This window comes from Peromyscus californicus, unplaced genomic scaffold, assembly GCF_007827085.1.
Source record: "Peromyscus californicus insignis strain IS unplaced genomic scaffold, ASM782708v3 Scaffold_9__1_contigs__length_137607984, whole genome shotgun sequence".
Lineage (NCBI taxonomy): Eukaryota > Metazoa > Chordata > Mammalia > Rodentia > Cricetidae > Peromyscus > Peromyscus californicus.
Window position 1 is genome coordinate 44,040,012 of NW_026294617.1, and position 12,811 is coordinate 44,052,822.

The 12,811-nt window shown below is 40.0% G+C and overlaps 1 protein-coding gene across 3 annotated transcripts in view; it reads left to right on the forward strand.

The window, feature by feature from the left end:
* Positions 1-12,811, forward strand: part of Lekr1 (leucine, glutamate and lysine rich 1) — a 184,869-nt gene that overhangs the window by 105,413 nt on the left and 66,645 nt on the right. For all 3 annotated transcript variants that reach the window (XM_052730840.1, XM_052730839.1, XM_052730841.1), the window contains one exon: positions 9,985-10,066. In XM_052730840.1, the coding sequence (XP_052586800.1) occupies positions 9,985-10,066 (82 nt within the window). The remainder of the gene's footprint in view (positions 1-9,984; positions 10,067-12,811) is intronic.

Sequence of the window (12,811 nt, forward strand, 5' to 3'; positions counted from 1 at the left end):
ATAAAATTTATTCTGTTCTTTCAAATTTTTTTTATATTTTTATAGATTCATTTATATGTGTATGAGTATTTTGCCTGTTTGTGTGTCTGTACCATGTGCATGCCTGATGCCCTTGAAGGTCAGAAAAGGACATTAAATTCCCCTGGAACTGGAGTTACAGGTGGTTGTGAGCTGCCATATGGATGCTGGGAACTGAACTTGAGTTTTCTGCAAGAACAGCAAGTGCTCATAACTGATAAACCACCTCTCCAGTACTCCTTGACCCTTTTAGAGACAGAGTCTTAATGTAGCCTTGGCTGCTCTGAAACTCCCTATGTAGACCAAGATAGCCTCAAACTCAGAGATCTGCCTGCCTCTGCCTCCCAGGTACTATTCTGTTCTCTAGATAAATCATAATTTCCTTACTCTTATCCTGTTACTAGACAGTTATCTTCCTTTTTTTCTATCAAAATCATGTCAAGTTTTATTATACCTAATTTTTACATATCTGAGTGTTGCCCAAGAATATCTTCAGTCTTAAAATGGTAGCAAAAGTAATTTTTGCTTTTTTATACTTTATATATTTATGCGACAGACTTTATTTTAGAATGTAACTAGCTCAGAGCAGTTCTGTGGCCTGAAAACCCTGTTTGGAAAAGTGCGTCTTGTCCTTTGCCTGTTTGACTAATACCTGAGCACAAGGAGAAAGGAGCAAAGGAAGAACTGTGCCCTGGGCAGCTGAAGATGCATGGCGCCACCTTCCTCATGCTTTGCCATAAAGTTAGTCCTCCCAAAGGAATCCCTGTAAATACTTTGATCATGAAACATGGATTCATTCAAGTAATTGAATGACTGTTGGGACGTGTCTGCAGCTGTAGGACTAAGCTCTGTCTTACACTCATTATCAACCCTGTTTCTCTGGGTTTTTTGTTGTTGTTTTTTATTCTGTGAATGTCTTTGGGTAATATTCTGCTCACTTTTCCATAGTATATGGAATCTCAAAGTAGTTTTAATTTGCATTTCTCTGTTGGCAAAGGATATTGAACTTTTTTTTAATATTTCTTCTGAGAACTTTCTATTCAACTTATTGGGCCCATATTTTAGAATATTTGAATTTTGGTGTTTTCATTTTTGCAGTTTGTACATTTCAGATATTAATACCTATCTAATACTAAGTGGTGTATAGTCAATGACAAAAGTTTCATCTCATTCTTTGGGCATCTTGTCACTCTGCTGATTGTGTCCTTTGCTCTGAAAAGGCTTTTAAATTTCATGCAATCCATTTGTCAACTCTTGGGGCTTATTTCCTGTGCTGTTGGAGTCATTTCTCAGAGCCCCTGCCCAGGTCCACATCTGATGGTACCCTCTAGCAGGTCTTAAAGTCTTTGATTGGTTTCACATTGATTCTTTCATGCAGAATGAAAGTTGGGGATCTAATTTCATTCTTCTGCATGTGAATATCCAGTTTCTTCAATGCTGTTTATTGAAGACTTTCCCCTGAGGTATGTTGTCAAAGATTAGATGGCTGTGTCTTTGAGGGTTTATTTCTGGGTCCTCTCTGTGTTCCACTGTCTGTTTTTGTGTGTTTCCTCCAGCATTGTTCCTCTGCTTAGAATCACCTTGGGTCTTTCCTCTTTCCCCACAAGTAACTTCTGTGGACTCTCTTGCTGTCGGTGTCTGGCTTTATTCTACCATGACCTGATATGATACAAGGAATTATTTCACTTCATTTGTATTTGTACCTTATCTCTTCTGACTCATTGTGATTTGAAATCTACTTTTTCAGGTATCAAAACAGCTGTGTCAAGTTGGTTGAAGCTTCCATTTGGTGGTTTTATTTCTGTCCTTCAATTTTTTCCCATTTATTAAAAATAGATTGTTTTCTTACATAATATATTCTGATTATCATTTCTTCTCATCTGCTTCTTCAACCTCCTCCTCCCCTCCTCTTCTATTCAGATCCACCCCCTTTCTGTCTTTCATTAGAAAACAACAATACTAATAAAATAAAATAAGATAAAACAAAAACTAACACATCAGGATTAGACAAAACCAACAGAAGGAAAAGAGCCCAAAAGATGGCACAAGAAACAGAGGCCCACTCATTTGCACACTCAGGAATCCCATAAAAACACTAAACTGGAGAACATAATATGTATACAAAGGACCTGTAGGGTAAAAAAGAGAGAAGGAAAAATACATAAATAAAAATGAAAAATAATAAGATAAAATTAAAACAAACAAACCACACCGGAAGAGCCCTGACATGACAGGGAACCTCCAAAGATACCGCTGAGTTCATTTCCTGTTGGCTATTTCCTGTTGGGCATGCAGCCTATTCTTAAGAGTAGTTTGTTTCCCCAGTGACACTCTGTTGGAGGAAACTAAGTTTTCATTTGCAGGTGGTTATCAATTGGAGATTATTTCTGGGTTAGAGAATGCATGGGGGGCATGCATTCCCTTTTCCTTTCAGCTGTGGGACCCCAGCAGGTGCAGTCCTGTGTAGGCCTGATGCATGCTGCCTCAGTCTCTGTGAGTTCATATGTGCATAGATCCTGGTGATTTAGAGGGCCTTGTTTCCTTGGTGTCCTCCATCCCCTCTGGCTGTTACACTCTCTCCATCTCATCTTCCTCAGGGTTCCCTGAGCCCTGAGGGGAAGGATGTGATAGCAACATCTCATTTAGGGCTTAGAGTGTTCTAAGGTCCCTCACTCTCTGCATAATGAGTGTCTGGCTGTGGGTCTCCTTTTTTGTTCCCATCTGTTGTAGGATGAAGCTTCTCTGATGATGGCTGAGCAAGGAATTGATCTATGAGTACAGCAGAATGTCATTAGAAGTCACTTTATTGCTATGTATTTTTTAAGTTCTTAGAACAGTAGTATTTGGTTTTACCCTAGGTCTAGTGTCAGGTTCTTGGTTACCCAAGCAGAGTCAGGTACAGGTTCCATCGAATGGAAAGAGCCTTAAGTCAAACCAGATATTAGTTGATTATTCCTACAAGTTTTGTGCCACCATAGCACTAGCATACCATGCAGGCAGGACATTATTGTCCATCTAATGGTTTGTGGCTAGCTTGGTTTTTACGGTTCTCTTTTGGTAGTGTGCAGAGTACCCTCCTGTACCAAAGATGCTAGAATGCAGGGGTAAAGGCTCTATGCAGGCACCAGCTTGACTTCTCCTTGTTCACTGAGTGGTGTAGGTGGTGTCTTCAGCAATGGGGCCTTGCCATCAGTTTGTGGAGAGCAACCTATAGTCTTGGCAACAGACTGAGTTTTGGGGGATTCCCATGGGATCCCTTTGCCTAACAACCCAATTATCTGTAACCCAGTCCTGGAACCAGAAGCTTCATTTGGTGACAAGAGATGGCTAGCTGGGGCTCTGTCTCCCCCATTATTTAGTGATTTCATTTAGATCACCTTCATATATGTCTATATTTTAGAAAGCTTCTACTGTATTAAATTTCTGAACCACCCCTTAAATTGTCCTTAATTTTAGCTGTCTCTTGCTATATTCCCTTCCTCATCCTCTTCTTCACTCCTCCTATCCAATTGATCCTCTTATCACAGTCCCCTCAACAATGCCCCATCCATCCATAACTATCTATTCTATTTCTCTTTCCTAGGGAGATCTATCTGTGCCCCCCCAGCCCTTTATTCTATACCTACCTCTATGGTTCTACAGATTGTAGCTTTATTATCATGGACTTAATAGCTAATATCCACATATAAGTGAATACATAGCATATTTGTCTTTCTGGGTCTGGGATGCCTCACTCAGGATGATTTTTTCTAGTTCCATCCATGTTCCTGAGAATTTCACTTCCAGGCCCTCTGGCTTTTTGAGTCTCCATGGAGACTCAAAAGATTTGTTCTAATAGGTCTGGCATATGTTACTTGGATTTTCTCCCTTGTAACTTGTGACTGTTGTGGAATATTATTTTTAAAGTGTATTGCATTTTTTCCTACTGCTTTTGTTAACAATGCAAAGATGTGTTAAATTTGTTTGATTAAATAAAATTAACATGTGAGCAGGAGGCTGAGTCAGGAAGTAGCTGACAGGAAGTAGTAGGGAGGAACCACATGTAGCTAGAGTTCTTAAGTGGGTACTAAGCAGAAGGATGGTTGGGTATTTTGGAAGATGCCAGCAAAGGGAGAAGGTTAACTACTTGCCATTCAGCTTCTCTGAGCAAGCAGAATTCTACGTCAGTCTTTGAATTGTGAGTTCTTTAGAGGGATAGAGATCTAGATAAAGTTTCCCTTAGTAGCTTTGGAAGAATCGGTGCCTGAGGGAACAGAATTCCCTCAGGCTGCAGCCCTTTGGCCAAGCCACTGCTGATAGGAGCAGAGTTACAATCTCCGATTAAGACAGCCTTTGCTTAAGGGGCAGCCACTGTAAATAATAATAATAATAATAATAATAATAATAATAGTAATAATAATAATAAAACAGTTGACAACAATTTAGCATTCTTTCTTTGTTCTGTATGTTTAGTGTTTTATTATGTGCTGAGTGGGGCTTTCTTTTCTGGTCTAGTCTATTTGGTGTTCTCCCCGATTCCTGTATTTTGATAGGCGTCTCATTCTTTAGGTTATGGAAATTTTCTTCTATGATTTTGTTGAAAATATTTTATCTGGGGGCTGGAGAGATGGTTCAGATCTTAAGAGCATTGGCTACTCTTCTGAAGGTCCTAAGTTCAATTCCCAGCAACTACATGGTGGCTCACAACCGTCTATAATGGGTTCTGGTGCCCTCTTCTGGCCTGCAAGCAAACACTCTAGCAGGATACTGTGTGCATAGTAAATAAATAAATAAATCTAAAAAAAAAAAAGGAAAAAAATATTTTGTCTGTCTTTGACCTGGATTTCTTCTCCTTCTTCTATTCCTATTCATAGATTTGGTCTTTTCATGTTGTCCCAGATTTCCTGGATGTTTTGTGCCAGGAGTTTTTAGATTTAACATTTTCTTTGATGGAGGTATCCATCTTTTTATTCTATTGTGTTTTCAATGCCTGAGATTCTCTCTTCCCTCTCTTATATTTTGCTACTGAGACTTGCCTCTGAGGTTCCTGTTCAAGTTCCTAAATTCTTTATTTCTAGATTTCCCTCACTTTGGGTTTTCTCCATTGATTCTATTTCCCTTTTAGGGTCTTGAACTGTTTTATTCATTTCCTCTCTATTTTAAGTGCTTTTTATTGTGCTTCAGCTATGTGGCAATACTCAGGACCTATCATGGTAAAGCTGCTGATAGTAGAGACATACTGTCCTGGCTGTTTATTGATTATGTTTTTATACTTTCCTGCAGACATCTGAGTTTGGGAAGTTTGTAATTCTAGTTGCTGATTACTGGTCTTGTCTTTGTTGGGTGAGTCCCTTGGTTTCTGTTGGCCTTCCTGGTTCTTAGGGAAGAGTGATGGCTGTGTGTTGCCTGGTAGGAAATTCTTCTGGGATACTGATAGGGATGGCCACAGGGGATTCCAGGTCAAATTTGTTCCTAGGTATTGGGAGCTGACACTTGGGAATAGGGATGGGGTCGGAGGGGGGTTTGAGGGGTCCACGGGAGAAATAAAAGCAGGGTGTTCCACCAGGATGTACTTAGTCCCCTGGGAATGGGGGCAGAGAGTGAGGAAGAGACCTTAGCAGATGATCTGCTACAGAGCTGGGGATGAGACTGGGGGACTGGATATGGAGGAACAGAGGAGGAGGGAAGGCTTGGAGCCCTCCTACCTGATCCACTGCCTACTTGTGTCTCAGTCATGCTTGGTGGGTGGGCTTCCCAGCAAAAGCCTACTAGAGTTGGTGGCTTTGGTAACAACAGGAAGGCTGGAAGAGCCCTGTGCAGGGTGCCTGGAACCATAGGGCCTGGAAGAGGCAGGGTTTGAAGCCAAGTATGTGGCTTTAGAACTTGTGTCCAGCACCTCTGAACTGTTAAGTGTTAATTGTGTTAGAAGGTTCAAAGGTGGTTTGGGATTCCTTATCTCTAACATTAAAGAAAGGACAGCCACTGGGGTATTTTATGTTGAAATTTGTTTATTGTGTTGAGACAAGTAATTTCTGCTGCTCAGAATCACCAGTGAGGTCATCTTAACCCTTTGGCATTGCAACTGTCAAGTCAAACTAGAAATCTTAACTATTTTACCCTGTGTCTCTGCATGTCCTTATGCCTGCTGTTCTTCTGCCTTGCTACATGAACCTTGGGTTATAGATTTTCCTCCCAGTAGGACTTCGGATAAAAATTTAAGATTGTGTGTTTTCCTTATTAGGAGTTTTTTTAGTTGAAACTTCTTCTTTCTACCCTTTGAGGTATATTTATTGTTTTCTCTGATATTGTCTTATGCCTATTATTATGCCTTCCAAGTGACTATTAAAGCTTTCTATCTTCCTATAAAATAGTTAACCGTGAATACCTTTTGTGTGTGCAGTTTCTCAAAACCTTTCAGAATCACAGGATTCTTTCAAATACTGATTACTGCAAATCTGCTGTCTGTGTAATGCTATCCGGCCAGCAGCTGCTTCGTATGAAGAGAGACTAAGAGCTCTTTTTGGTTTTGTTCATTTAAAATCATTTGCTTCGTATTTAATATCTGCAGAGAACGCAGTCACATCCCAGTAGAATGTGCTGTTGTGAATTTTGGATTGTTTCCATGGGTTCCGCCTTACATCTGCATGGTGTTTAAAGCCAATGCTTCCTTTCTCTTCACAGTCATTCAGGGCCTCTTGCCTCATAATCCAATGTCATGCTGAATGACAGAAAATTGAAGTTGAATTTATTTGACTATAGAGAAGGACTGCACAGAACAATACACTTATTTAAGAACTCCTTGCCTCAGAAACTGAAGGAGCTGTTTTGCGCAGGTGGCTTAGACTCTCTGCTGCTTATCCTGACTATGTTCCTTTATTTATTAAAGACAGGAACTGGGCATTCTGCTTCTGAAAACAAAGGGCCCTGCTATCTACCAGAACCTTTAATAAGCCTGTGTGATGCTTACACATCATTCAGAACCAAAGAGACACATCCTATGTTTTTGTTTTTTAAAATAATCCTTAGGACTTCCTGATTACAAAAAATACTACCAAAAAATGAAAAGCAGCCATGAAAATATATAAATCGACTCCCAATAACGCACCAGGGGGCTTTTTACATTGTGAGCTATTTGTAATGAATTGTGTTTCCTCAGCTTTAGGTGATGCCTTTTCTCCTTAAATAAAATACTTTCGTGGTTGGCACTGCTTATATTTTTGTTTCTGTTTACTTGGTGTGACAACCTTCATGGGTTCTTATTTTACAAGGTGAAACATTTATTTACTTTACCAATATTCAGAGCTGTTTTAAGACATGTGGCAAACAGTCATGGGGACAGTGTTTCCTCTGCTGGTTCTGCACTGTGACCCAAAGGCTCACCTATGTTTGTCCTGAAAGTGAGAAGAGAAGAGAAAAGCATGGTAAAGAGCCACAGAAGTTCACAGCTCTGTCATTACTCATGCGTAGGGTCCTTGGCATGCTTTGTCTCAGTGGGAACCTGGTCAATTCTGGAACTCTGGCACATCTGTATATTCAAGTGTGAGCCTTAGAATACTTTTTAATGTTACCAGAGTGAGCTTGAATTAGTGGCTCTTTTCAGCATCTACTATTCTACTAACTCTCAGGTAATTGAGAATTAATTACATAAAATTTACATACAAAGTTACAGTTCTTTGGGGATTTATTTTAAAGCTAATCAGTTTTAACTATAGCCACACTTAGAAATAATACAAAATTTATCCCATGGGCTCAGATCCATGCTTAATCTACTTTATGATTCTATCCTGACAGAAGTACAAGGAGCATTCAACAAGAAAGCAAACTTGTCCTCAATGTTGTCAGCTCCATAAAATTAGTCACAAGGACACCATGTCTTTCTAGCTTTCATTAGTAAAACAATATTTCTCGTTTTGTAAAGTGTATCTCCTTAGAAGTCCAGAGACTCCAGCTGGTCTGGACAACACTCACCACACTTCTTTGACAAATATACTGTTCGCTTGTGGCTTTTATGTTTCGAGAGTCATTGTGAGCAAGAAAGACTTAAGGCTCAGACAGGACTCAGTGTGACCACTGAATCACGTCACAGCTTGCTGAGTCAACTTTAGGAAGCCAATCACTTTCCTCTTTCCACTTGGAAAAACCAAAATACCTGCTTCCTCCTCTGGTAACTGTGCCACAAATGAACTAATGCAGAGAAGGCTCCGTGCTCGGCACTTGGACATAGGATGCCCTCCCTCAGTGAGCACCAGCTCCCGCCTCTTCATTCTCCAGAGACTGCGTCAAAACCTGCCGGCAGAGTGTCTGACCCACAGGAGCTTAATAACAATGACATGGTACAGACCGTTCCAAATAAGGCTCCTGGGCTTTGAAAGATTTTTACCAAAAAGTATATTTCCTATTACTTTCTCTTCCATTAATGGGAAAAAGTGTACCCTGAAAATATCATTAGTAAGTCAGGAATTGAATCTTGTTTTGAGGAGTCTTCCCCTCAGCAGACTTAAACATCTTCAGAAAGTTTAGCAGCTGGCTGATTGGTTTCTGATTTCAAGAATAGGACAATGGACCCAGAGGATCGATCTCTCTCTCTCTCTCTCTCTCTCTCTCTCTCTCTCTCTCTCTCATTCTTCATTTGGAAAATGAGACAGTTCGAACCTGTCTGAAGGGATAAAGTTAAATGATGCATGTGAGGAGACGTTGGTCAAAGCAAACAGACATTTCATTTAGATAAGTGGTGAATTTAAAGGACTATTGTGCAGCATGGTCATTATTAGTTAATAACATCATCAAATAATTTTAAGAGTAAATTTGAAGTGTTCACACCTCAAAAAAATAAGAATTGGTGTAGTACATGGGTTAATAATAAGCTTGACTTATTCATTCCATACTGTATCCATGTTTCAAAATATGGTGTACATGATAGACACAAAATTTTATATGTTCATTAAAATAATTAAAAAATAATGTATTTGAAAACACTGAGATAAACAAAGGTTTTAATATAAATGCCTGGTAAATCTTTATGAGAACATTTGTTTAGAATGAATTTGCTTCTGATTTGAGAAACTAGCCCATTGTTTAAAAAAAGAGAGATAAAAAAACATGTTGAAGATTTAACAGAAGTTTGGTGATGTGCTTTTTATGGTGCTGCATAAAAAATTTCAAGTTTACTATTAAAAATAAGTTAAAAGTAGGATATTAAAACACTTGAGGTGGCTAGAACATAAAAACTTTACAATTCCCTTGTTTTGAATGTCTTTTTTCTGTATTAAGTATTTCTGTATTCTTAAACTATTAAGTCCATTTTGTGTAGTCTCCTTTCATACCTTAAATGATTTCCAGAGCATTAAATACCCACAGGCTGTCAGTGGAGTGGGGTTCAGACCACACTCTCACAGTCGCCTAGCGCCAGGACTCTGGTAAGACAAAACTCTATACACATTACGCATGGCTTCTTGAATAACTCTTTTCAAATACTTCCTTAATTACCTAGATGAAGACTATGTGGAAGCCAATTTTCCAAAGTATTCTCTTGTCTTTTAAAGTTATTAAAATGCCTTTTAGATACTACTCAGCGTTAACAAACTCTCAATCATGTGCCTGGCATATGATTTGTCTATTTCATTTCTACCCAGAAGACTCAGTTGGTTTGGGAACAGAAAAGGGAGCTCAGAGAGCCAAACATTTTAAGAAGTAAGCCAAATGATCAGACATCTCTGGAGTATGCCAGCCACACAAATTTCCTTTGAAAACACTAGAAAGGTTAGCTTGTTAGGTGTCTATAAATTAGCATGATGGGAAGGAGAGAAAGGGCCAAGACATGAGGTATGTGGAGTGTTGTGTGGACCACGAGCATGTTGCTTAAAACCATACAGGCAATGTTCTTTGTGTTGTTCTTTGGAAACTAAAGGGAAACTTCAGAAGAGTTTGATTTAGTTTGTGAAAACACCTCGACCCTGGTATACTAATGAGCATGCTGTGTCGTTTCAGACCTACAGTGTCAAGTAGATGCCCTTGGGTTGAGGCTTCAGAAGACAGTGATGGAGCTGGACAGCTGTAAAGAGACGCTCATGTAAGGTTCAATATTAAACAGCTCTACGAGGGCCTTGCCCATTGATGTGTCCCAAAACAAAGACTTTAGAAAGGCCCAGTGTGTCGTCTTTGGGCAATGGTTGTGTAGGTGATGGTCTGCTGTGGCTTCTCTTGGCTTTCTTGTGGCCTACATTAAATATTGAAGGACCTGTCACCATTTTATCTCAGTAAAGTATTTTTGTCTCCCAGTATAGAACTTATGAGTTGTTTCTCAGCCTCTTGGCTATAGTCAAGTATAGAAGTTACCTAGCATATCAGTGATTTCTCTAGATGTTCAGATGAAGTAATCATCTCATTTTTCCCTTGTATTCATTTCTTTACTGTCTACAATATTTAAATTTTCTGAATTGTTATTTCTTAAAATATCTAATTTTAAATTCAAAACAGAGTGCTTTTGAAATGTTGACTGTTTTATGAAAATGAGGAAGAATCATTGGAAAGCAAATGATAAGAAAATGACCTTATAACATGTTCAGAGGTGGGAGAATGCTCAGTGGATCAGGCACTTACTGTATGAAATCCTGTGTTTTGGATACCCAGAGCCCACTTAAAGCGAGGCATGTAGCACCTATGACCTCAGTGTTTCTGTGATAAGATGGGAGCCGGAGGCAGGAGAACCTCTGGAAGCATCGCCAGCCTGGCGTTAGCAAAGGCCAGAACAGAGACTCTATCTCAAACATGTGCCCCATGACACATACATGACACACATATGCCTCTACACACACAGAGACCCTATCTCAAACATGTGCCCCATGACACATACATGCCTTTACACACACAGAGACCCTATCTCAAACATGGCGGAAGACAAGGACCTATACATGGGCCCCACAACACATACATGACACACACATGCCTCTACACATACAGAGGTTTGCATCATACACAGAGAGGGGGAAGAGGAAGAGAGAGAGAGAGAGGGGAAGAGAGAGGAGGAGAGAGAGGAAGAAAGAAAGAGAGATGCATCATACACATATAAAAAGTACCCAGAACAGTATTTGTTTTAAAAATTAATTTATTACAGGAATTTCAAAGACTACTTTATACATAAACATAGTATATCTATAATTATAATGCTAAAATAAAATGCATATGATCTTTGAAAATAAAGTACACCATTCTATTTCTTGATGTATAATCTGGGAGCTCTGGTTTCAGTTCCTGTTCAGTTCACAAGGCTCAGCCTCATAAATATAAATATTTAGGATGCTTAGCGACCAAATGTTTGTGTTGACCATGGCTGTTTCTAAGAACAATGTGTTTAATCAAATACTGAACGACATAAAAAAGAACAAAGTCCAGAAATGTCCAATCAAATTAGTGGCTAGTTAGATTATTTGTAGCAAGGGTTTTGTTTTAGAAAAACAAGAAGTTAATAGAACAGTAAGCCCAGAGGTGTGGCTGCCTGTGTAGGTTGCTGGGGTGAAGGGATGAGAAGACAGAGTTCTTGATGCTCTTCTCCAGGCATGAAAGTAAGTTCTGGGAGATAAGAAACATGAACAAGAGACAAGACGGCAATTGCAAAACTTAAAAAAAAAATCCTTGTTCACTCTGTCTATATCAGAAGAGCTGTGCCCTTATGGAAGTCTTGTGGAGAAAGCAGCCTCATCAGACCACAGCTATTGTGTGACATCTGCTCCTTTTGTCATTATCATTATTATTGTTGTTGTTACTGTGTGTCGTGTGTGTCTGTGTCTGCGCGCACGAGTGCGCACGCACGCCATGGCACATGCATAGAAAGAAGTCAGAGAACGGCTTATGCCAGTCAGTCAATTCCCTCCTTTCGTCATGTATGTCCAGGGATTGAACTCAGGTCCTCAGGCTTAGAGACCTGTGCTTTTACCTCGGAGCCATCTCATTGGCCCGCATTCACTTCTTGGAGCTCAAGAAGTGGTGGGGGCGGGGGACTGGAGAGATACTGCACTTTCAAGAGGACCCCAGTTTGGCTCCTAGTATTCCTATCAGGCAGATCAGAACATCTTGTAACTCTAGATCCAGGGGATCCAACTCCTCTGGACTCTATGGGTACCTGTACTCATCTGCACACACACACACACACACACACACACACACACACACACACACACACACACTTTAAAATAAAATCTTAAAAAATTAAGTTTAGAAGTGAAGAGGTCACAGGCCAGGAATAGCACCTGGCCAAGCTGAGAATTTGTGATCATGCCAGAATTTAGCTTATAGGTAGATTCTTGGAAAAGTAAGAGAGATGCCAAATGGAAGAAAAACAATAAAGCTTATTGGTTGCTACACAAACTGAGATTTTTTTTCAGAGTAATTTTACACAGAATCCTTTGCCTATACCAGGAGCCATTCCATTTAACATTAACACAAGCCCTCTGCTATTTTGTTAATTGTATTTTTATCATCTCTGTAACCTGATACTGAGAAATGACAGGAGTCATGGCAGAGCAGAGCTGAGGAGGAAACATGCTACCTCATGACCGTCCGTCACACTGATGGCTTATAAGAGAAGTGCCCTGTGATTGCAGAAATGCTGTGCTGCTCGACCAGCTTACACAAGTGCTGCTTCCCACCACAGGAGACCCGCTTCGGGGAAGATCGGAGCAAGTACCCACGTTTAGAAAATGTGGGTTATAAACGAGCCACTTAAAACGGTCCCTAGTGTTAGAGGCCTTGCTCTGCGCACGTCTGAACCTCTTCTGTCTGTGCCCCACCTGCTTTCTGTTTCCTCCCTGCAGTAAAT